The sequence below is a fragment of the Dromaius novaehollandiae genome, chromosome 17, assembly GCF_036370855.1.
Source record: "Dromaius novaehollandiae isolate bDroNov1 chromosome 17, bDroNov1.hap1, whole genome shotgun sequence".
Taxonomy (NCBI): Eukaryota; Metazoa; Chordata; class Aves; order Casuariiformes; family Dromaiidae; genus Dromaius; species Dromaius novaehollandiae.
In genome coordinates this window covers 6,730,005-6,756,093 of record NC_088114.1, presented here as the reverse complement: position 1 = coordinate 6,756,093, position 26,089 = coordinate 6,730,005, and the positions used below count along the sequence as shown (strand labels likewise).

Below are 26,089 nucleotides of genomic sequence, written 5' to 3'. Positions count from 1 at the left end.
AGCTTCTTGATTTTGGGGCTAACTCCCCTCTTTAAAAAAATGAGATACAAAGGGTGAGATACATCCCACCACAGCTGCAAGGAGTGATTTGTTAAGTATACGATAATGGTGTAGACAAGATGCTCAAGTACTGCACCCAAGTGGAGAAGAAACAGGCTGCAGTATTCATCTTCTACCTTTCCATAGCTAAAGTTGGGGGAGCAGCTGCGCTAGCTTCTTCGTTGACCTCAAATAACAGAAATCAGATCAGAATGAATACCCATGACAGAGGTATAAACAAATTATATGTAGCTAGGAAGAAATAAAGAGATAGTAAGTACCGAAGAGGGAAAGCTACTGGCATGTGACATTCAGCAAGACTAAAATATTTAAAATATTTGGGTGGGGGGGCAGAACCACCCTACAACCTATGCTCTTCATTACAAATTTCATGGGCAAGAAAGAGGTTGGTACAGTTCTCTCAAGCTAGGAAAAGAGCTTTTTTCAGAGGCAAAGAACAGTCACAGAATTTACTCCAGCATATGCACACAGCGTGTCCGGAGGCCAGTCATAAAAGTTTGTATAAAAATACATCTAACATGATCAGACAAGCGAATACTACAGCAGCAACAACTTTATTTAAATCTCTCAAAGAAAAGGAACACGTTTCACAACAGTTAGTTAAAAAAAAATACAGCACTAATTCAAATACCTCCCCCTCCATATGCACTACTTTGGTCACCTCATAATACAAAAACAAACAAACAAACAAACAAAATCTGAAATCATCTTCCACAAACACAACTGCAGGGGTTTTTTTTTTGCTTTAGAAATTAAGCTAGTCCTGCTTAATAGTTACCTGTGAAAAATCTTAGAAGCATGCAAAGTAGTGCATGGAATTACATTCCAACTAATGTCAAAGCAATTCCAACTTTTTGGAACTGCATAACAGAAAACCCCCATGAATAGTACAACTATCTAGGATGCTCTTTTTGCAAGCCAGTGCTGATGTAGGCACTCATTCTTTGACAGAAATTATTTTTCATTTAACAAGCATTCAATTAAACTATGTCAACCAAGATCATTTCGTTCCAGTTAGGTGTTTGCAGTCATCTAAAACAATGATTTACTTACACTATGCTATTAATATGATTTCTGTACTAAGAAAATTAAGCCCATGCTAAGTAATTAAAGCCCACATAACAGCATTCAAGCTTGGTAAAAGCCACTTTTAGGAGAAAGCAGTCTATAGCTTCAGGTAATAGAGGTGCTCCTGTATCTGTAATAGATAGATACAGAAATAATTTTGCCTGACTTTCATGAAACTTTGGTATACCTAGAACTTTTCCTTTAGTTTATACCAGTCTGTAAAATCCCATTTCCTCTACTGCTAGGAACAGAAGTGAGCACAAGATGATAGTTCTTCATTTGCCTGCAATTCCCTTGCAAGGGTAAGCATTAAAAAATTCTTCCATAGGTTTTGCAGCAATATGCAACCTTAAAACAGAGCCTTAGTAACTAAGAAGAGCTGATAACCTCCCTCTTAGGGGGCAGTCAATATGCAATAGTTCAGGAGACAAAATTTTGCCCACCTTTTAACAGCCAAGGAAACAAAGGGAAAATAACTGCATTTTGAAAACGAAAAGTTAAATGTGACAACTGCAGAAGCTTGGATTTTGGTCCCCAGAACTAAATAACCTGTAATGGTAAAATTATTATGCATAAGACTTCCCAAAAACATTAGACCAAGAATAACTGATAATCTTTTGTGAAGAATCCAAGAAAAAAAAAGAAATTGTACGTTTTATAGCAAGCTGAGTCCTACTCAAAATGCAGACCTGCTGTCTCAAGTGTTTTTTCCCCTACAATGAAAATAAAGTCCCACAGCTGTGCATTTACATTACCCTACACATGCAGTGAGCTAAAAAAAACCCACACCCCTGACAATTATACATTCTATTGTCCACTGTTATTTTTTGCAGCTGATGTTTCACCCTCAAAGATAGTACAGTCTGTCTGAAAGTGACAAGTTTGGTTCTTTGTGAATACTCTCACCTACAAGGAAAGCCAGTTTATGGGCATACTGGCAAGGAGCAGGTACTCGGATAACACCCTAAAAAAGAGAAGGGGGAAAAAAAAAAGGAATTATTTTCAGTTAGTTAATTTAACAAAGCATAAAGCATGAATTCACTGTAACAAAGAGTCCTGGAATTCAGAAGTTTGGGTATGTGTGAAGTTTATATTCCCTGTGCAGATTTGTCAAATATTATGTATACTGAATGCATTAAAAATTGTGTTTTATAAGAACACAGATGCAAACAGGCTCTCTCTGCCATCATCCTCTCCTCCCTCCCTCCCCAAAAGGGGGAAAAAAACCAACCCCCCCCCCACACACACACACACCACACCCACCATGGAGCTTTACATTCAATGCTATATCATAGTGGGGATGGGGCACAGGGAAGTCAAGTGAGGTGTTTATGATTACCAAACTGACAAATCTAAAGCACATTTGAGGCATTAGCAGATCATGTGCTGATCTTAGAATGCAAAAGGAGAGGTCTTGAGGGAAATGGAGATGCGGTTCCATCTCCACTCCACACAAAGGAGGAAGTATTTCTGCAGGTAAGAAACAATCATTTCTGTTTTGCTTTTGACATAAAACTTGGGGACAATGCTCAAGAAAGCAAATATTTTGTAGTGAGACTAACAGTTACTTTAAATCTTCAAACTTCAGAGAGAGAAGACAATTTTAACATGACTAGTTCTCAGACCACCACTCTAGGTCAAGAGAAAAACTGCAGGCTTTTTGGATCTGTGGGGGTGTTCTAAGGTTACCTTCTTGCACCTTCCTCTTTGCACACCTTACAAATCTTACCTCTTGTTACTGCGTAGAGACGCTCGTTCTTAGAAGAAAAATACTATCCTTTCTCAGAGAAGATACTTACCGACCAGTTATAGTACATGTGGCAAAGTTTGTAGGTTAAACGTTGTACATGATCTGGTTTCAGTCCACTACTGTCATAAACTACATTATAATGAGTGGGTGCAACACTACCACTTTTCACTGCCTGGCTCACAATAAAGAAGTCGTACCTGTAATAGAAGAAACAAAACCCCGAGAAGTTTGATATGGAAAGGGCTGCTTTTGTTAGAAATATGCAAGTCCCCCCAGATCTGTCCTACTTATTTCCCTAAAGGCTCTTTAATGCGTGGTCAATAAACCCCAGAAGTATGCCTGTGCTTTGGCTGCAAAATAATGCAGTTCCCTCTTTTTTGAAAGGATAAGGCAGCTGGAAAAATTTAAGGCCTATTATATGCCACAGGTTTTCAGGGCATGACGGTCTTAACCCTACATCATACAGCTTTCCTCCTGACAAGCTAAGTGTTTATGCAGGTTAGTTATAGGCCTTATTTACTACATCACCCTAAGCCATCTTTGGGTGTCTGTGAAACTACAGTCACAAAAGTTGCAATGCATGCAGTAAGTGAGGTGAGATAATAAAAGAAAAAAGGCAAAACTACTTATCAGAATTATGTACTACCACAGAAGACTGGGTTCCATTCTACATGCTTCAGAGTCCCCCAGCCAAAGTCAAACCTTTCACAGTGTATTAAATATGTTTTTTCCCCCATTTCCCAGGTGCCTGACCAGAGAGATCCTTGGAGTGTGACTTACAAAAGTGATCACTATCAACAGCCAGCAAGTGAAGTCAATGAGACGTGTGCGTATGTTTTACATACACACCCAATGCATTGTGTAATTCTCAGTCTTCTCAAAGTGAGTTCCCAGCTAACAACCAAACTAAACTTCCAACGCTTGCTCCCTTACAAAGTAACAAAATTTGTACAGACAGATTTCATTTCAGTTAAGGCAGCTGGACAATCCTATCAATAGTTGCCGATTCAGTACCAAACCAGAAAATAATATAAAACACCCCCCCCACAAATTTACTTAAAGCATATGTAATACTATAATGTATACAAACATACGTATTGGAAACAATGAAATACTGCACAGTAGATGCATAAAATTGAAGCATCTCTATTTCTTTCATCTACACATTCACTAGGGTTTCTTTTCAAAAGGGCAGAAGTGTGGAAAGTATTCTTCTACTTCTCACAGTCAATTTAACATTGGATACATTCCCTTTATTATGGGATACCAGCCAGCAAAATTATTACTCCTATACAAACTTACCATTCTGGTCTGGTAACCTCTATGTCAACAACAGTACCAGGGGGTGGATTCTGAGGTCTTCCACCAGACTGTGCAAAGAATCTGGTATTTACTCGTTTCTTCACAACTATCACACTAAGTCTTGGACTAAGTTAAAAAAGAAAAAAAAGAAAAAAAAAAAGCCCTGAAAAACTGCACCAAGAATATTTCAAGAGCAGATTCTCTAGGGCTTCAACTTAAAAGCAACTTGAGAGTTCTCCAGGGCATTAATTGCACAGATGAAGTCCTTACTGATTCATTACTTTAGATGAAGTGGGACATTGCACAAAGCCCCCAAAGTGATCTTTAAATACAAATCTGATTCTACTATCTTTCCACCCCATCTTTTACATATAGCCAACATTACTGTGCTTTAACAGTATTTTTGGTAAAGGGCAAGCCATTGACAGAAGCTGAACAGAAGTAAACACTTCAATTCCTACCAGCTGTAACTTGTTTTGTGATCTCCCTGCCTGCTGTATTAACAAATAATCTGCTCTGAATAATGGAAGTAAGAAACATCAAGTCAAAGAATCACTGCAATCAATAAAGCAGAATGGTGAAAACTGAGCAGAATTTAAGTGACTAGACAATAGACAGTCCTTCTAGAAGTGGAAAGAAAAAATTAACCTAGCACACACATGTAATCATAGTCAGGTTATGATTAACCAGTTGAAAAAAAAAGTCTTAATTATCACATGCATCAAGAATGGCCTAATGTGTGTCTGCATGTGTAAGTATGTATGGAATACACAAATGACAGGCATACTACTTTTTTTTTTAATATATTAGAAGTTAGAGATGTCAAATCATGCAGACAAGTTGACAGAAAAGCAGTTACTTGTGCTCAAGTAAAATAAATAGGATGAAAAGATGACATAAACTTCCTCAGTAATAATTTTTGGTAGTCTAGCATGTATTTTTTTTGTGGTATAAAAAAAGGGGGGTTGGTGGAAACATACTTACTTGTAGTCTTTACCAACAGATTTCAAGCAATCCAGAAGCTGAGGCACCTCATAATTAACCAAGGTTTTTAGTTGCCCATCTCCTACACCATCACGATACACCATAACACGAGAGGGCAAAAACTTATTCCACTTGAACCAGTCTCTTAGAGCAGCTTTAAAAGAAAGAAAGAAAGAAAGAAAGAAAGAAAGAAAGAAAAACTCTGTTATCTATACTGAAAATTCATATCAAAACTAAAATTCCAAATTGATTTATATTACTGGAAAAACAGCAATAAGCCTTGAAACCTGGGACCTCAGTCTTTCAGTTACCTGAAAGAGATGTGCATCATGATACATAGGAGTTAACCAAGAAAAGAATTCTGATTTACCTGTGTACCAACACAGAAAGAACCTAGAGAGGTTATCTAGTCCAGCGGTCTGTTTGACAGCAAGGAGCTGTCATCCCGCTCAACTGTTAGAGCTAACATTTTCTCCCAGGTCTTCAACAACGTGGACTTCAAGCCTTCCTAGACAACCCATTTTGGTGCCAACATTTTTTTCCCCTAATACCTAACCAAAAGTTACTTAAGCCTGCTAGTTCTCACTGCCCAGTCAGGTATTACCACTGCTTTTGCAATAGCTTTGTTCACTTGAAAGCATATCCCTCACCATCATCATCTTTTCAGTCTAGTGATCCCACATTCATTGAGATCATGCTTTCTAAACCTCTGACTATTGCCTCCTTTGGACTCTGCTACAAACTCTCATCTTTCTTGAAATACTGGAGCACGCAGTACTTTAGCTAAGGCTTTAGCAATGCCAAGCAGAACAGAACGTTTACTTCACACATCCTCCATCTTACATGCCTATTTATGCATCCTAGTATGAATCTGCCCTTTAGAACGTGTGTTACTGCAGAAGTTGGTGCAATTCAACAAGTGATCTTTTGCAAACAGATCAGCCATATACTAAAATCTCAAAGTCTATCATATTCTCTATTCTTACTCAGTTCTCAGCTCTTAAGATTGTTCTAAACTGAAATCAAAATCATCCAAAAAAATCTCACCTAAAATGGTTCACTTCACTGAACATACTAGGATCTCATTCTCGTATACATTGCAGGATTACATTAGAAGTACTAGTATATGTTAAATTACATAATTAGAACTGTTTATCTACAGAATTCAGCAAACGAGATAACAGACTGAAGGAATGCATTTCTGAGGGAAGAAGGTAAATGGGAAAGACTGCTGAACTTGCATTGCCAAAGTCTTTTCAGAGATAATATACACAATAATTATGATGAGAAACAAGCAATCTCAAGGGTTATATAACTCTGCGCAAGTATACTTTCTTAACAAATCCATACTCAGTGAAAGCATCATTCCTTCCTTCCATACTCTCAAAACTTCAGGGCTGCTCATTTGTAAGCTTAAAACAAATCTCTTTCACAGAACAAAACCCACGGCATCTATTTTACAATTGTTGCTTCCACCTGTTCTGCAGGATAGGTTTCTTTAAGAGTGATGCAAATCAGAAGAAAACTTGTTCACTTTAAAGTAGAATTAATTCTGGTCTCCTTTAAATCAGTCTTTTCCAAAATATTCTTTGAGGTGCACTGATATTGATACTACTTAACTATGGCTAAAAAACAAGGGAATCAATGACAGAATGTATGCAAAATGCTATTAATTGTCAGCAACATTTATAACTGTATTTTTAATCTGTTTTTAATCTAAGTGCAAGTTGGCAATCTTCCCCCTCAAGGCAGCACAGGTGTGTTTCAAAAAAGCTAAGCTATCATTCCTTACATCTGACTCAGCAAGAGTAGCAAGCCTTCCCTTACTTTGCAAGCAGGCTTTGAGCCCATCCACAAGTTCTTGCCCACGATCCTGAAGAACACAGCGTGAGAACCACCTGTGAAGATGAAAATAAAGTGACCTTCAAAGCACTTCTTAGGTCTACTTCAGTGAAGAGTTGTTTTGAAAATGGCTATAACCACTTAGTCTTTAGGGCTACCGACGGACAAGGCGGTCAAGCAAGAGTTAGTGTACTATGTGAGAGTACTGCCCCTACAAAGCTCCTGTGGCAGGCAAGTGCCTTAGCATCACACGAAATTCTTAAACGAAAAACCTTTCAAACAAGTCAACACAAAACAGAGAGGAGTCTGTCACCCTAGTGCCCTCTATTTATCCCAACCCTTGCCCCACCATTTGCCCCCTCCTACAAGCACTCTGGAAGAAGAAAAGGCTGTCCCTAAGGGACAGATGACAAGGAAGAATTCACAAGTGAAGTCTGTTCTTATTTTAATACATAGCTCTTATTAACAGCAAGAACAGTTAACAATACAGTTAAACCAATTCAGACACTTTTATATCATGACCAACACAAAAAAGTTTCTTTTCAGTTAAGGGAACATTAAGAGACTTAATTTTGTCTTCGGTACTAGAATCTTACCGGGTCATTCCTTGATTCAGGCTAGCAACAAATCCTGCAATTGACCGCTTCCCAGATACAGTATCATGGTAACAATCAATTCCCACAACCATTAGCTGTTTCAGCTTAAAAGGAATCAATACAGAATATGTATTAGTAAGTGCAGACACACCAGAAGTACCTGTCACCTCCATCCTACAGTGTAACAGATCATGATATAAGCTCTGTGGTTTCAGGACAAAAACTTTAGTCACAGGCATTGAATTCTTAGAATTCTACGACTCTTATCTCACATTTAACTTCACGCCTCTCCACACATATACAAAAAACACAGAAAAAGAATACTAGACAAAAAACTATGGAAAAAGAATACTGGATTTCTTATTTTTGGCAAAATGTCTTACTTTTAAATATAACTCAACACAGAAGGATAGTAAAAAAAAAAAAAAAAGAAAAGAAAGAAAAAATTACTTACTGGGATATCAACAGTCCAAAGTTCTCCACCCATCTTACAGTTCATTTGTAAGGCAATTTTTGTTGCTATGGCCATAATAGTCTGAGGTTTGCTTAAAGTGCGAGCAATCACACATTGACTTGGAATGGGACAATCTGTACACAAGTATTTCTTGATAGCATCATACTTATCCTTTCGGGAACTAGACAAAACACAAACTACCTTTAAAGGAAAAAAAAAGATTTTTGAGAAGCTACAGTCTCACATCTACATTACAGCTGTAGTTCTTTTGAGAACACTTCCTATACACAAGAGAAAAATTCAAGAGTTCACAATGAAAAGAATTTTTGCAATGCTTCAGTGTCCACACTTCAGGACAAAGTACAAAGGTTCTTTTCCAGAGAAATGTTCTAGATAGTTTGAGGTGTGAACAGCAGTACAAAAGCAGGCCTGTAGGAAACAGTAAATGCTCAGGAACAATGAGTTTTATTTCTGAGAACGTATCCACTAGTATTATTAAGATACAAATTTACAGAGATTAACATGCTTTGAAATTAGGGATTCAAATACATACTATGTTTGTGTCAGAGGTAACATTTTGTTGCAAGACCCTTAAATAAGCTTCTGTTCTATCATCTACTTCAATCCTGAAAAGGAAAAGAAAAAACTATGAATACTTCCAAAAAATAATTAGCAGTTACTGAAATTTTAGCAAAAGCATAAATACTTACTATATGCATCAGTACTGTATAAAGTGTCCCATATACACCTACCAACAAACATCATACAATATTAACACTTCTTGAACATTCAGAAGAATTGCCTCCAATTTAGGCTTCCAAAACCAACTAAAGCCAAAGTTAAAAACAAGCACAAGCAAAGAATATATCTGTAAAGATAACAAATCAGGATATGTCCAAAGTCAGAGTGAACATTTATGTTCCCCCCTTCTATATAGCTCCATCTGAGAAGGTTTTGCTCTGTAACTAGATGTCTAATACTGTTAGACTTTGGCAGGCTTAACTCCCAGCAAAAGCTTCCACAGATAGAAGTGTGACTAAATCTCTGTCATTTGAGAAATCTGAAGAATCTGCACACTGAGAGCAACTTTATTAAAACCTTACAGAAATAGGCAGCATGGAATTCTATACCATCTCTTCATTTAACAACCTAAGCATGCTAATAGAAATACTTCAGTAAGTGTAAAAGTATTTCCCAGCAGATTTCTCAAAAACTTACATGATTGCCTTGTTCATCCTGATTCCCATGGATGGTGTGACTTTAAACAGATTTTGAAGTAATGCATTAGCAACATCGTAGTTGCGCCGTGTGTATATTAATAACCAGTTGTCCAGAGGCTTTGCATTGATTAAGGGAGCTCCCCTAGTTTCCTTCGACCAGTCAGCAAAATGAGGATTGTAGTCAAACTGTAAATGAGCATTGGGGTGAGGGGGAAGGAAATAAAGAAAATCAACATCCTACCAAACAAGCTATACTAGAGCTACTTCCTTATACACATCAAGGACAGGATCTAACTCTGCCTAGAAAAGTCTGACATGATTTTAATCTGTTCCATTTATGCTACTGTCACTGACCAATTTAAAACAAGCTTTATCTAATCCTTTCAAGCCATCCTCTTTAAACACTTCATTTGACATTATGTGAAGATGCTTCTGAATTTTACCCCACAGACTTTGGCTGGATACAACTGTAAGAGACATAGCTGATTCTGTATGGACATATTTTCCTCCCTAGATCTGCTTTTTCATTTTTTATAAGGTAACTACGTCTTAAGAAACAGTAAAGTATTATAGAGAAGTCAGATCTTTTCAAGAATTAGAATTAAAAAAAAGCCCCAGCAAGTACATAGATATACAGATTAAGATACTCTGAAATAACCTTTTCCATCTAGCATCCATTCACAAACAATCAAAAAACTTTCTGGAAGGCCATGTTCTTCATTCTCAAACAGGAAAGGCTTAGGTAGCTCACTCCTCCAACTGAGCCCTCTATGCAGGTTTTGTTAATTAACAGCATGAGTATCAATTATATTAGTTGTAAACTAGCATGTATGCGGACTGGTTAATTTCAGTTTTGTGACAAGTTTTGTCAAAAATTGACAGCTAACTAGTAACAGGTTTGAACACAGTAAATCTGAGATTCAAATCATAGACATATACCTAACAGATAAGCACAGGAATGCTGTTACTAGATGCTGACATGTAGTTTCCTGAAGAATTTCCACGATAGGCAGAGCATGATATGATTTAGTTAAAAGTTAACTCCACTGTAGATTTGCGATAGACTGACATAGCATTAGGGCACAGACTAATATAGAGGAGCTCTGTAGTGTTTTCAATGAAATAGTAAATTGTTTGCCATAAACCTCAGTTATTTATGCTGAAGACTTAACCCAGGCTTTGAGTGAACAGATTCTGCATTACTACTGTCCACCAAAACTAAATAATTAATAGCTTTTCATTTGAAAGCTTTAGTATCTTACATAAATGGAAACCAGTTAGAAACTTCTCTATTCTCCTAGTTTCTGTATCTTAAACCACTTTGTATAGACAGAAGCAACTGTTTTGAAAGGAAGACATTACAGTAATGCAAGTCAGAAAAAAAAATTTCAAACTTTTTTTTTTTAAACAGAACTTATAAACATTTTGAGAAGCTTAGAAATGTCCTGTTTGAACAATAAATGACTTGTTTATAATGATTTCACACATAATCTTTTTATTTAATTTTTAAATAAATCATCAAGTAGTATTTCATCCTTTAACAATTTGTTTCATTGGTGAGAGATCTAAAAGATTTTAAGTTACTTACCGCTCTTCCTCCTTGCTGGATCTTTTCTGCTTGAACAACTCTTCCCGTAAAGGATAGTAAGTTAGAATCAAAGCTTAAACCCCAGTCTCGAAGTTCCCTCTGAACACTGTCATCTCTATTTAAAGACAAGATTTAAATTAAAACATAAAAAAAAGTGTGTCTGGCTAAGTTTATTTTTATTTTATTTTTTTAAGGCCAGTAAGTTTTCCAAAGTTTTGTTGCAATAAAAGTTTCTCACACAAATCTTTCATGCTAAAGATGCACAGAATATCAAGGTAGCATACTTCTGGATGTAGTCAATAAGTCTTCCAACTTCACGTTGCCTTTGCTCAGGTGTCAGTCGTGTATGGATAGACAAGTCTTTCATCATATTAAAATCATTACGCATCTTCTCAGTTAACCCTGCATATCAAGGAAAATGGATTTCTGGATTTCTCTACTTGAAAAGAAACTAAAGAGCAAGAAGTGCAGCTCAATGTTTATAATCGCAAAGCACAACAAAGCAGGGCTGAGAGGACAGTACTGCAAGTGCAAAGTGAACACCTCTCAGATGAAAACAGGTATTTACGTATTACACATTTTAGAAATACTATATAGAAAATTTTATATTTTCTATATGGTAAATTTCTCTTTTCAACAAAAGTTCTATCACCAAAAGTCTACAAGTTATCAGTGGGCCAACGTTCAACACCATATGTAAAGGCTATGTAATATCAAAAATCCCTCAACTTTACAGTCTCATTTAAATATCTAAGCTTTTCTTTTCAAAACTTATTTCTAAACTCACATTTATAGAAGCAAACTATTTCTATTTAATCTGTCAAAAGGTTGCTGTCAAACTACCAGCTCTGCTGGAGATACAGTTTGACAGATGTTTAGAAACCCCAGCTACAGTACCTGTTAGGTAGCACAGCTCTGGAATTAGTACAGCAGGTCCTGGCATGATGCTTCCTCTCCTCCTCCTAGGCTGACTGACCAAGACAGGCTGGTTCAAGTCAGTAATTTCTTGATTATATTGCTGTATTAGAAATATACGTGTCCGTTTACTCATAACACACACTTTTCTTAATAATAATGCTTACTTTAGAAACTGAATGAATATTTTTCCTAAGGAGAAAAAAAAAAAAAAAAAAAAAACCCTGCCCAACAGTACATCTAACTTAAGAGAAACTGGTTCTGCCAGAAAATGTCAAATAAGGCATTATCCTCACTATGCTCTCTACTTATGATATCAAGTTATTGAGTTGTAAGATTAAAATAGAAACAATCCTCTTTGCTTAAGTCAGCACCACCTAAAGCATCTAATTCAAGATCAGGATGATCATTTACAGGCAAGATTCCTGCCCTATATAGCAACTTAATTCAAGACATCACAAGTATTAAACAAGATTCCAAGCAGATCTCTGAAATTCACCCCTTCTTCAACTTCTCCTTGCACTTGGAAAGATTGCTTTAACAGACACTAATTTGATTTAGAAGGAAGAAACATGACACAAGCTGAGAGTCATTACTCTCAGTAATGTTACAAACATTACTTTCTACTTTACTTCTTTTCCAGCCTTAAGTGTTTGGTGACACACTAAGAAGAACTACACCTTAGGATACAGGCAAAAGGTAGCATTTTAAAAACAAACAAAAATTAGATCACAACAAATGAGAAAAGCCAGAGAAAAAATATCAGTTATAAACCCCATCCTGCACTGGAATGGACAATATAAATTTTGTTTCTATTTTATTAAAATAGATAAAGAACAGCCTGATATTTTGTTTTGGAAGGTGATCTGGGGCAGGGGGACTTTCTGTCTTACTTGTCCTTAGGAGAAAAAAAATTATTCCCTGGAAAAGGCTCAGTGAATCACATGCTATTTCTAGTAAGTATTCTCCAACTACCTCAGTGAACACTCTTATTCAGAACAAGCCAATGCCATAAATGCATACATTTTAGGTGACCACTTATACTCCCTCACCCTTTCAACAGAAACAAGAGAAGTGGACACAGCTGCCCCATCTTGTTTTACAGAAGGAGCTGATGTGTAGAAAAATGCTCTAATTCCTGTGGTAGGCCTCAACTGCAGAGAAGGTTAAGCTATGAAAGATATACATAAACTGTATCTCAAAGAATTAGAATCATCAAACAGTAATTTCTCTTAACATGACTGTCCACTTATTCTACCTCCAGTAATCAAACTGTAATAGTCAGCTGAAAAAGGACAGTCCAGTCTTTCCTAAGTGCAATCTTGCAATCTGAGCACTATGAAATAACACAAGTGGAATGCATGCCATCGAGGGGGGTTGCTTCTTTCAGATTCTATAATATCCACAAAAGGTAACATTCTACTCAAGATGACTATTAATTACTAATCCATAGATTATAACTAGTCCTCTATTGATGCTCTGAAGTTTCAAGTTTAAGCAGAATGCACAAACTCCCTACCATTTTATAGTAGTCTATGTAGCTGATTTCAGATCCGTCTGCTTTTATAAAGGTACACTTTGGATTGGCATCCCAGTCAATGTCATCAACTCTGTATGTTTTATTATTGTACCTGAATAAAACATTTCATTAGTTTTAAAAAAATCTTAATGCAAATATAAATGAAATAGAACTGTGAGAAGAAAATTAATTGCCGTACTCATGTAAGCTGAAGCTGTTTCCATCAGCAGGAACTTCAAATTACCCATTATAACAGATACAACTTAGCTTTTAAGAGAACTGAGTAAAAAAAAAAAAAAAAAAAAAAAAAAAAAAAACAGGACCAATCCAATAAGCATTTACTGCTTTCTGAAAATGCTGTCACCCTGAGCAGTTTGTTAAGGTGACAATGGTAACTATTTTCATGCTCTCTGATACTTCACTGTCTACCTCAGGACATAAAATCCCAGGAAAATAAACAAGTCTGAGAAGACAAAAATCCTAAGAGGCTCTTTATCTTACATAATACCAACTCTAGTTGTGGACTGCTAAAACATTCTTTCAAATCATTAAGATCTAAAGCGGAAGGGGGAAAACTTATACTACTAAGATTTCAATAAATGTTTTAAAAAGTGTAAAAAATGTAGGTATCAGCTATAACACCAAATCTCCTAGAATTTATCCTTCTCTATCAGAAAGTCATAATTGGTTCTCAGAGATGGTAAGTTCCTAGTTTGTATACCAAGTAATGGCACTAACAGCACTGCCAAGTTGTTTTGGTTTTTTATGTTCAACATCAGTCAGCAAACTGGTTCATTATTTAAGCAACAATTTAAAAACATAAGGGGGGAGAGGGGTTTGAGTCACCCACGAAAACAGACTAATCAGTCTAACAAGGACCGTAATTAAAGCACATTAAACAATGATGACCTCTTGGCTTTCACAAGTCACCTTAGCTAAATGAAGTGCAACTGGATCATATAAAGCAAATTTAGTTAAGTTTTAAGGTTGTATTTTCTAAGATATATTGCCAAGCAAAAAGAGACTGCTACATGCAAAAGCCAGAGATAACAGCTTTTCAAGCCATATAGCCACAATAAACACATCATTTAGTCTGATCTCAGACATGCAAGCATCAAGTAGCATTAGCCAAGTCAGAATACTACACCAAGACAGATTTATCTGGCTCTCAGTTATTTCAGGTACACACTGCTATCCCATCTGACTGTGCCAGGTACTCTGTTACAACAACCTACACCAATTGAGGCTTAGCGCATATTAAGGAAAAAAAGTTTAAACAGCTTACTTTGTAAGAACAATTAGACCTATCAGTTCTTTAGTGCAGACATCTCTAAATCTTTGTTCTTCGACCTGGTTATACAGACTGTACATAAAATCCAACACTGTTTCACTACGAAGAACTTTATGGCTCACATCTGTACATAACATAATGCTTTTTTCATACTGGAGAATAGAAGTTGTGAAACCTGGCCAAACCATCAACCTGTCAAAACAGAACATACAGAATCTTAACATGCTTTAAAACATCTCTATTTTTTCTCTTATTTCCATCTACTTCCCCAGACACTGAAAAGCAGTCAAGACGCACACACAAAAAAACATTATCTAAATATAAGCAAGATCCTAAAAGGCCAGAAAACATTTTTTTAATGCAGGTATCTTTAATCAACTTAAGATAAAAGATTAATTTAATGATGTAGCAGTATAACTGAACTAAGGATGCTGCAAAATCCAAGAAATTTATCTCATGCTATTAGTCTTAAATATCTTAAATAAAAAGCGTGTGGGTATTCAAGACATTTTAAAGAGACAAAGGCCAACAGTTTATCTAGAGGAACACTGCCCAATTTCTTCCACCAAACAGATTACATAGGCTAGTTTAATGGAAGAGTGTGCACCACAACCATATGACCGGGATCCAGTCAAGCTGGAGCTTACTAACACATACAACAGGCCTAGGGCTAGCCAGAAACATCAGTTACACCCTAGGGCACCCAAGGAGGTGGGGTGGGTGGGAAATGACAACTACCAATAAGCTAGTTCCAAAACTACCCATCCAGTGGGATGCAACCAGCTATGAATTTCCTTGGCAGATGAAATGGCCTTCAGAACAAAGGCTGGACATCCATGAGCTTTAAAATTCAAGTACTCAAAGATCTCAGCCTTAGAGATATTTAAGCAAGATTTCTAACATTTAAGTAAAATGTAACAGCAGAACACAGACTGGTAAAGAATAATCAGATCTTAGAGTTATTAAAAAAAATTAAGAAGTTAAGAGCATGAGGTCTTCTACTGCCTTAGGTGTATTAAAGTGTATGGTTTTATTAGAAGATAAACCACTGGACTGATATCAAAGTATCCCCCCCCCCCCCCGCCCGGGCTAATCGTGGGTATCCTTTTTTCCAAACCTGTGATTAGGGATGCTGACTGGGTCACTGGGGTTGTAATAATTACGTCCAATTTGCTGCAAATTCATCATCTTCAAAAGCCTAGAAGTTGAAATCATGATGTTATTTACTATTATTATTCAGCCAATCAAACTACCCACAGTCCCATCCTTCTGCAGAACATCTTCTGCAGAACCTTATTTTTGGTTCATCTGGCTGGATGAAACCAAGTCACAATGTGAACTTCTGATTAAATGAAGCATAGAAAGACCATGGACACTTACAAAATTAATGACAACTAAGCAGTTGAGAGTAAGTTGGTAAACAACTCAGCCTTCTGCCAACCAATTGATGGCAGCAGTCTAACCAGGCTACGTTTCAGATGAAATTAGGTACCCCAGGCATCAAAGTTATATGGAAAGATCATGCAAGTAGTATGTCAGTTTAAGGTTCTGCACTACTTTTCGCTTTAACCGGTAAATCCACATGCAGAAGAGGTGCACAGAGGGAGGGGAACTGTCTACAACAGTCAGCACTCTAGGTCAATCTACCTGTTCACAGAGAAGGTATAAATTCATTTCACACTGGTATGTGCCAGAAGCACATGCATGAAATGCATGTTTCACAGCACACTAAAATGTAGCCGGATGTGGTTGGCCATGTAGTAATGGTAGCTACAAAGTTTTGCAAATTTGCATTTGTCATACAGATTTGCAGTCCATCCTCTGGAAAGGGAACACTTAAGCCAGGTATTTTTCAAATACAGACATGACTTGGAAAGCATACCTTCTAAAAATTATGTTGTAAAATTGCAGACATGTAGGTGAAGTAGGTGGCAGCTCATTAGTCAAGGTGACTGTGATCTTCACATCTTCTCCATTTCGGGTTCTACTAAACACTTCAGTAACCTGAGAGAGTGAAGGTCAGTTAATAAAACTAGCAGCAAACCGGGCTATTTCTGGACTGTGCTCCATTAATACTGAATTGTACCAGCACATTAAGACTCCAGGTAATAATTTCAAGACTTAGCAGGAAATCCAATTCCTGTTTTGTCTATAATTGTAAACTGCAACCTAGAACGCTTGGTTCATTCAGGTGAAGGAGACTAACTGAGCGGAATGGAGGCCATTCCAAAGCATCTTCTACCAGCAGACAACTTGAAACAGAACATTAATAAGAGTACAATACAGTCAAAGTGACCCTCCCTTTCAATTATGTTGGATGTTAGAATACACAAATTATGAAGAGATCGAAGCAGCAAGAAAACTAAAGGAAAAACAGTGCGCACTATTGACAACTCTGCAGAGGATCATTCTAGCCTGTAGAACCTGAGCATTAGAAGTTTATTACCAAATTTTTACAGACAAGTAAGTTAGCTTATAATTATATATTCAATCCAGTATGTACTGCTTACAAGACAGCAATTCACAAAGTTCACTCAGACTAGTAAGAAACAGGAAGCATCATAAAAAGCAAGTCAACATAAAAAGAATATAGCATTCTCATACCACACCTTATTCCCTAGTTTTTTTGGCAAGAATAATATCGTTCCATCAAAGGCATGTGTCCTTCCAATTAGCTCTTCATGCTGAAAGAGCAAAGCTGATCGAAGACGGCGTGCTTCCATTTGAGGATTATAGTCAACATGATACTGATATAAAACCCACTGGGGTCGAGACGTCAAACGAAAATAATTTGTACTTAATCTTATCATAATACCTGAAGAACCTAAAATGATAAGCAAACGTTAAAATACTATGAAGTGGTAACACTTCTTTTTTTTTTTTTTTAAATAACTATAACAACTTTGAGAAAGTTTAAAATGGCAAGTCATCGATCCAAAGATTAGAAGTCATTTGTTTACTGTAATTCTTCCAGCACAGTAAGCTACAGAAAATGCTCACGTAGGCACAATACGATCATAGATAGCCCCCCGATTATCAGATCTTTTTATAATTCTTTCATCTAGCAGGAAAACTGTCACATGGAATGAGGTAAGCATTTAGATCAGCCTGTCTCCAAAGGAGTAGAACCAGGTACAACAGAGGTAAATTTCTGTCAGAAGGTAGTGGTGGCCAGAAGGTGTGGACAAATTATATTTTCTTTACATGAATCATAGGCCCAGAACAAAACATTAACCAAGTATCAAGCAGCAAAGATATTCACATTCCCATACATATGCAGTAATAAAAAATTCCTTTTGGTATTTCAAGATTTTGAAACTAATACACTCTGAAAACAAAATCCAGATCAGTTACGTAATTCAAGTATTTCTTTCAGTCTGTTTATGTTTCATTTAAATTTCTTTTAGAATTAAAGACACAAGTCTAAAGCAACAAATACACTGCAGTCAATCACTGATTATCCATTTTTTATTTGATTTTGATTATCCACTTTTTCTATCCAAGAGAATAACCCAGATGAAAACAAAAACTCCCATCAGACACAAAGCATGTTAATTATGCTAGAAAACTGTACGAGGCTATAAAGAGAAAAAAAAAGGCCAGCGATACAGCTGTCTATAAAGTACAGATATACATACGCTAGCATCAACATAATGCTAGATAGAAAAACCTAGATGAGAAAGAAAATGGCTATACTGCTTCCAGGCCAAAGCAACTCAAGTAGAAGCAATTCCCATTGTTCCCGGGCCTGTGGCATGCTCCAATTATCATCCAGTTAAGCAAGAGAGGACTATATTCACTATTTAATATTGTTGTGATGTCTCAGAGCCACTTGCAATATAAAGGTATTATTAGCACAGAACTTGCACCTTTTTAATCACTAAAATGTTTCTTTGAAAGGGGTCTCAATTTTCAAGTTTGTTCAGACATCTGTATGAATTCGGTCAGGTGAATGTACTATGAACAAGAAACTTATAGAAGCAAACCTACAGAAGTCAAATAGTCCTGGTTTTCCTTGATTGTGTGGAAGAGAAACAGAGCTAAACATCTGATAAATTGCTTCAGCTATAGCATGAAGAGAAACAAACTGTAATACTGCGCTGAAGCTCCAACAAGCTCCAAAATCTCACCAAGAAGAGTTAATTCAGAAGTCTTTAAGTAAACTAAATACAGAACTACACTAGTTTAAATTAAAGCTGTCAAGCTAGAAAATATCGCCCTCAAGGGAAAAACAGATTCTTGCAAGACAAACAGAGAAATAAGAAACCAAACAAGTCTAAGTAACAATTTCAATAAAGTATCGTTAAGTTTTTAACTAAAAGAAACTCTTGCTTGGAGAAGTGCACATCAGGAAAATAAAAGCATTATTTCTATCTAAATACTTAGAATTTAAAACACTACACAATTTGTCTGAAGTACTTTGGCATCAGACATGTCACCTAACTGTTCCTCTTCAGATATCAGGAGCAACTCAATTTTTTAAACACAAGGAAGATTTGTTTATTTGGCTCTCTAAGTGATATTGTAATACAGTCAGCTCTGATCTTCAAATCAAAGCTAAAAGCAGAAATAAAACAGTTTGCTTATAGATATATATATATAATCTTAACATACCAGTTTTTGATTCTCGAACATGTTCTATGGCTTGCCGAGTATTTACCCCAAGGTCATGGAAGTCTCGACGACGTCCACCCCTATCTCCTAAAGACATTTCCTGAAAGCCCGCTGAAATCTGAAATTCTGTAGTTTTGAAAATTGGGAAAGAGTAAGAATGACAAAGGACCTTTAGATAGAAATCAGAATTAAATACAGTTTTAATTTTGAAAGTGAGATCTATATAAAATTAAGAGAAACTGTGAAAGGTTAGGTTTCAGCTTTTGTTACATAGTAAACTCATCTAAACATAGCATTCAGGTAACACATATTAGCTTCCTAAGATTTACAGTTAACTAATGATCATATAGAACATCTGATTAGCCACCTGAAAAAAGCTGGAGTAATATATCATCTGAGTCAATAATCTCTTCTGCAAACAGAGGACACATCCTTCATTTCAGCTTCAGCTGATTCAATGAATTGCTTAAAGACACCAATGCGAAAGGGGTAAGAAAGCTGCATTTCCTGATTCCAATTCAAGAACAATAGTGAGTTATTCAAACGAAGTTTACTATCAGAATTCATGTAGTTGACCATGTCAACTGATACTTGTTTTCTAAACAGAACACCGTTTCCTCTATCAAAATAGCTTAAGTCCAGCACATTTAAGGTAATTTTCAAAGTTCTAATTCAGTTACACAACACATTAGAACAACGGTACTATGATCACAAAATACACGTACTTTTCCAAATCTTAGTCATGAATCTCATTTTGAAAAGAAAAAATTAGAAATACAATATAAAGAACATATTAATTGCATTCTGTCCAAAGTATGTGTTCTTGTGGGCAATAAACTTCATTTTCTCCCTTTCTCACCTTCTGGTTTTGGAACACCCAGAGGGCCTCTCTGTCGCCCACGAACAGGAAGCTCTCCTGCTGAAAGCGGTGGCAAAAGGCATGGCTGCTGAGGTTGCAGGTGGCCAGATGGCTGACTTGGCAAAGTCTGTTGAACCTGCAAAGCCTGCAACAGTTGGGAACAACTTTTCTTACTACAAGTGAAGAAATAACACACTGCTGAGAGTATCGCAAAACAAAGCCACTAACCAACTCCAGAATACCCAAATTTCTGTAACAGTTACTTAATACAGCAAAAACACTTATGTATCAGTTATTCAGTAATATTAAAGTTATCCTCAGCTTCATAACTAGTATTATGAAAAACAGAAGTTAGAATGATTCCTCTACACGTCAAACTCCAAAATAACAGGCTTTTGGATTTTTTTGTGTGTTCACTTAACCAGTAATAAATGCAATCCTCCTCTTTCCAAGCCCCACCCAAAGTCTTTGAATTTTTACTTTTTAACACATCCTCTGATACTCCAAACAACAAACTACTTATTTTTATAAAAACAGCTCCTGTAACTTTAGTGTCCAATGAATAAAAAATACTGGAAATGTCCTATCTAGAAGAGATTCTCCTCCTAACCCTACCCCCCCCCCCCCAAAAAAAAAAAAAGCAAGCTTCCCACAGGAAAAAAACCCAGATATTTATTCTATTCAGTGACCAGAACACTGAATCTTCAGCCAGGAGCAATCCCACACTTCAGCTTCATATTACATGTAACCACAAAATGGCAGTCTGCCACAACAGTGTGGTTAGTCCCTCCTGCTGAGTAGCCAAATCTACTTTAAGTGGAAGCAAGCAACAGGCCAGTATCAAGGATGATCCTGAAACCTGAGATACAGAGCCAGCTTGGCTCTGTCCTGTCCTACAACAAAGCATTGGAGCCAGTGTCATAACCTGCCAGCAATCCATCCTGAATCTGCTCTACCCCTTCGCTTCTCACAGCAAGAAGTACATCTTGTGATTACCCTATGCAGGTTCTGACACTGAATACAGGTAAGTAACTACACAAGTCTCTCTGTTCTTACACTCTCCACCTAATTTTAACACACTAAGATCCATCAATAGCATACCCTCTGGGAAATCTGTAGATAACCACAAGCACTACTGCAGAAATTTACCGTGCACAATCCTAAAAAGTACATGTCAAAACTATTAGGGTACAGTACTATCACAGTAACAGCGTATTATCACAAGCCTTGTGCTCTCTGTAACACTCGAAATAGCTCTGAAAAGTGAGTTCTGCTGTGCCTCTCTCACCTATACTCTATCCTTGCTCCAGCAGGAAGCTACAGTGTCACCTGCCTGGCTTCTCTAATCCAACAACTAGACACTGACCCCAGCTATCTTTAGCTGACCCGCCCTGATGATGGGTGGATTCCTTTCCCATCCATGCAAGGATTAGTGCAGAGAGGAAGAGATTATGCTGGGTTACGCCACACTGCTCCAGTGAAGCACAGGGAGGAAGAGGGGAGAAGTTTTCAACAAACCTACCCTTTCATAGAATCACAAGATAATTCAGGTTGAAAAAAACCTCAGGAGGTCTCTAGTCCAACTTCCTGCTCAAAGCAGTGTCAATTATGAGGTCTGACCAGGTTGCTCAGAGATTTATCGAGCGTCCAAGGATGGAGTCTGCACAACTTTTCTGGGCAACTTGTTCCAATACTCGACTGTCCTCACCATCAATAAAAGTTTTTCCTTTTATCCAGTCAAGACATCTCTTGCTTCAAACTGTGTCCATTGTCCCCCATCCTTCCACCATGCACCATCATGCACTACAAAGAGCTTGGCTCCATCTTTTTGTTAACTTCCTTGCACACTCCACCATGGGAAGGACTTCCTGGGGACAGACCACACCCATCCTCCTTCCTACCCCTGCAGCAAGAAAGAACATGGGGTTGTCAGGAGGTTAGGAAGGAAAGAAAGGTCCCTGGCCTCCTGATATCTCCACTAAACTTTTTCCCTTTTTGATAAAAACCTTAGCAATGACATAATACTTGGTGATATCATGACACCTCTGTGACAATCCAGTATAAAAGTCAAATGATATGGAACACTTCTACTTTATATGGCCGGTTGTTCCCACCTTCCCCTGCAATCAGCATGGATTATGTTCTCGCTTAAGTTTAGACAGAAGTGTATGCCTAAGCCCTAGTTTTCCAAAGCTCTGATGTTAAACTCTTCTCTTCATTCTGCCACCTCCTTTAAACATGGCTTGGAAACCCTTCTGGAACTAAGAGCTAAAACACAAACTACCCCCTTGGAGGGAGGTACATATAGTCTACATAGCACATCAATGGCAGCCTAGGCAGAGGAGGAGGGGAGAGGAGAGAGGAGCTGAAACATACTTGTCTCCACTCAGACTCCATTAACATTCATACTCCACGTAAAGTAGCTAAGCTGTTTCTTTAATTTTCTTTTTCATCCACAACAGGATACTGGTATCACCTCCTAACTTCTGCTATCATTTCTACTAAATTCGCAGAGCCCACGTTCAAACTAATGCGGTCTCTTAGGTTTATTAGCTCTGATCCAGGCTCAATCAGGTGCATCAATGCTAATGGTAAAGCAAGGCACATTTCACTATTTGGGAAACAAAAGCATAAATTACTTTCTATCATGATTTAAATTCATCTATTTGACACTGGTGAAAAATGGCTTAAGGATGCTCCTGCACTCTAACCACACCTCAGATGAAAGACAATTATTAAGAACTGACAGATTTGAGAAACTGCTTTAAAAACATCTCCAGGGCTGTGGCAGTGACTGCACTTACAAAAGTATCAGCCATCTTCAAGTTACACTTTGTACAGGGCATATACAGACAAAGCAAGCCTGAAACACTAGTTTAAATACAGAGACATAAAGTCCTTGATGTTAAAACAAAAAAGTGTTAGGATCAGGTCAGAAGACTTGCCAGACCCAGATTCTGGACAAACATTCATCAGTGATATCAACAGCCTAATATGACCTGCTTCTTTACAAGATATCACAGTGGACAAAGTATAATACAAAAATGTCTACCTATTTTGACTAGCTCTATTAGGACAATTGTACCACAACAAAGCACTTATTTGAAATCACACAAAATTTATTTGATCAGAAGGATTTAATGCAACTATATATCTGACATTACATATCTACATGCAGCAATAATAGGAAGTAGCTGAGGTATGCCATTTCAAATCTTAGCTGTGCTAATTAAAAAGAGAACCAACTTACAGATGCAGCTCCTACAGGAGGAACAGCAGTCTCCTGTCCTCGAGGTCTTCCTCTTGCTCTGGCTCTAGCTCTTCCTGTCATTTTCTCTTCTAAAACAAACCACCTACAACATTAGTGTCCGATCTTCTCCTTCCCCCAATCTTACTCCAGTAAATATTATGAGCAGCACTACTTCGTTTGTCCTCATTTAATGTCATGGAAAAAAAAATTGGCTTTCCTACCCAACTTATGGCAAAATTCTCATTTGTTGCCATGAATACCTAAAGAGATGACAAATGCACAATTTTAAGTAGTGCGCAGTAGTGTGAACATTAAAATATTTGCACTTCACATAGCTGGGTCTTTTTTAAATGAATGGCTTTTTAAACATGGATACCAAGGAACTTTTAACAATGGCAGGCACCCAGTTCTAAGTTGTTTTGGTTAGTCTGCTAAAAACACAGAAAAACAGTGAAATTTAGTACCGCTTAAGAAGGTCTGTTTTTAAACAGACCAAAATTTAAGCAAGTAGGATGTTTCCAACCACTCTTTGCTAAGCAGTCTGCTAAATTCACAGAGCCCAACAATAGCTTTAGACGAGACCATGCAGTTAAGGAAAGCAAACAAGCTTCTGGACAAGATCTTCTTTGCGATGCCCAAGAAATTTTTGTTTCTTGCCTAGAACTGTATAGCTGGTCTAGTAAAACGTATCGTTCTCTATAAGCTTTCCTGCTTTCTTGGGTCTCCTTGTTAGTACAGCTGGTGCGGCTAAGTTACAGCTTCTTAGAATCGACTTTGAGCATCCTGGCCAGAAATTTTCAAGCTGCGAGGGACAGCTACACTAGAGAGGACAGCAACATCTGCAGCCTTACTCAAGTGTACGTTGGGGTCTGCTGATGTTACGTTCAAGCTTCACTTGAGGCTTACTGCAGCGTGATTCGTTACCCTAGGGGCACTGAATGCTTCACTCAGCAGACAGACCAACCCCTACGGCCTGGTCGGCTGAGGCCAGCTCCCTGACGACCCGCCAGCCTCCACGACCTGTCGCCTCCCCCGCAGGACCCCCTTCCCCTCCCCGCCCTGAAAAAGGCTCGCCCTAACGGCCCCGCCAGCCTCCAACAGTCTCTGGGGCCGGATCTGTGGGGCAAGGCACTCCCCTCAGGCTATCAGTACGGCCCCACCGCGCCGCCAGCCCGGGCACGTCCCCACGGTACCTCAGCCAGCCCCGGGGCGGTGAAGGGGCTCCGGTCCTGCGCCAGCAATGAGCAACAGCCGCCCTCCAAACGACGCCACGCGGCCTCCTCCCCGCCGGGCGCCAAGAGCCCCCGCAGCAGCCGACAGTGCCCCCGGCCGTGCCCTCAGGCCAGTTCCCCGGGGCACAGGGAGCCGAGCCGAGCCGCACCGCGCGGAGCGGCACCAAGCCCTACAGCTGCCGAAACAGCGCCGTCACCACGGCCCTCAGCGCCTCGCCCGCCCCGCGCACGCGCAAAACCCGCCCCAGGCTGGCTGCCCTCGTGCCGTGAGCGCGGCCCCCAGTGGCGCGAGCGGCGGAACACGCGGTCCGCCCTGATTGGCTGCGGCGGAGCGCCGAGGGGCGGGGCCGGCCGCGGCGCGGAGTTGGAGGCGCGGCTGGCACGGCGGAAAGTTCCCGAAGGAGCGCGGGGGACGGGGGCTCCTACTCCCGCCTGTCCTCCGGAGTGGGGCGCCGCCGTCGCTGCTCCCCCGCTTGCTTCCTCAGGCGATTAATAAAGCTGGCGCCGGGTATTTTATCAAACAATAACGACGTGTCGTTCTCGACGAGGGGAGGCCCCGGTGGGCGGCGACGCCTCTCCGAGCCGGGCCCCTGAGGAGACCCGGGTGCCAAGGCTGCCCTGGGCAGGTTTTTGCGCTTTGATGTTGTGCTGTCCGCTGAGAAAAGCACGATTTTGAGCGGCGTTTGTAACCTTTGTGAGCCCAGCACAAATAGCTGCTGGGGCGAGGAGTTAAAAGGTCCTAGAGGAGGTAGCTTCCAGGGGAAAAAAGTGACTTGCGTCTTCAGTTTTACAGGTGGTGCAGTTTCTGTAACCGCTTCTGTTGCAGTAATGCCAATGAGATGGACAATGCAGAAACGGTGTGACAGACAGGACAAATGTGAGGTTTCAAAGCAGTTAAAGGTAGCCATGGAAGCATACAGGAGAGAAAAATTTTCCAGTTAAAGACACATCCCTCCTTGTCCCAGTTCTTGCCTGAAAAATGAATGCTATGTAAGTCAACCAGAAGGTGGAGCAATGAAACAAGAAATAAAATGTGGTGTTCCAGTGCAAGGTTGCATTTGCCGGTAACATTAACAAACGTGCTGCTTAAACTTGCTTTTTTCCAGCGATGTACACAATATGGACATAAAGAGTTAGAAATGGACATAAATGCGCACAGCACAGAAGCTATTGGAAGCAGTGATGGGACACAGTCCTACTAAGCATGAACAATTTAAACAAAACACATAAGCAGTCATCCTTGCATCGAGATAACTTCTTCAGCAAGCTAGCAATCAGCTAGGGAAAAAAAAGCCTTATTCTAAGTATCAAGACTGATTGAAATGCTATGCTTGTCTATAGAGAATCGAAAGTTCTATTTTAGCTACTTTGCAACAGAACTATCAGATCTTACGACTTGGAAGTAAGCAGCCTTAAATGACAATTAACTGTACGCCAGCTTTTCTGCACTTCCGTAGAACTAAGGAATGTCTAGACAACACAAACGCTTAAGTGCACATCTCTGTTGTTTAAGTGTGCCTTTGCTTAAAGATTAGATGTCTGATG

At 38.7% G+C, this 26,089-nt stretch overlaps 1 protein-coding gene across 1 annotated transcript; it reads right to left on the bottom strand.

The window, feature by feature from the left end:
• Positions 1 to 595: 595 nt before the first annotated feature.
• Positions 596 to 25,466, bottom strand: PIWIL1 (piwi like RNA-mediated gene silencing 1). Its single transcript, XM_026095290.2, has 21 exons — positions 24,506 to 25,466; positions 23,313 to 23,401; positions 20,063 to 20,207; positions 19,204 to 19,329; positions 17,199 to 17,413; positions 16,472 to 16,593; positions 15,707 to 15,787; positions 14,584 to 14,781; positions 13,299 to 13,410; positions 11,762 to 11,882; positions 11,149 to 11,266; positions 10,865 to 10,979; positions 9,275 to 9,462; positions 8,610 to 8,682; positions 8,057 to 8,257; positions 7,603 to 7,706; positions 6,992 to 7,062; positions 5,165 to 5,318; positions 4,181 to 4,306; positions 2,928 to 3,075; positions 596 to 2,092 (listed from the first exon to the last, which is right to left on the bottom strand). The coding sequence occupies exons 2-21, from the start codon at positions 23,391 to 23,393 to the stop codon at positions 1,976 to 1,978; spliced, it is 2,616 nt and encodes an 871-aa protein (XP_025951075.1). The 5' UTR covers positions 23,394 to 23,401; positions 24,506 to 25,466; the 3' UTR covers positions 596 to 1,975.
• Between the last annotated feature and the right edge of the window lie 623 nt (positions 25,467 to 26,089).

Bases quoted from the DNA above. Each gene is read 5' to 3' on its own strand.
- PIWIL1 (XM_026095290.2), bottom strand. From the start codon at position 23,393: ATGACAGGAAGAGCTAGAGCCAGAGCAAGAGGAAGACCTCGAGGACAG. The intron at 5,319-6,991 runs GTAAGGGAAGGC...TTTCTTTTAAAG, and splicing joins GCTCAAAGCCTGCTTGCAAA to CTGCTCTAAGAGACTGGTTC. The intron at 3,076-4,180 runs GTAAGTTTGTAT...CTTCTATTACAG, and splicing joins GAGGTTACCAGACCAGAATG to GTACGACTTCTTTATTGTGA.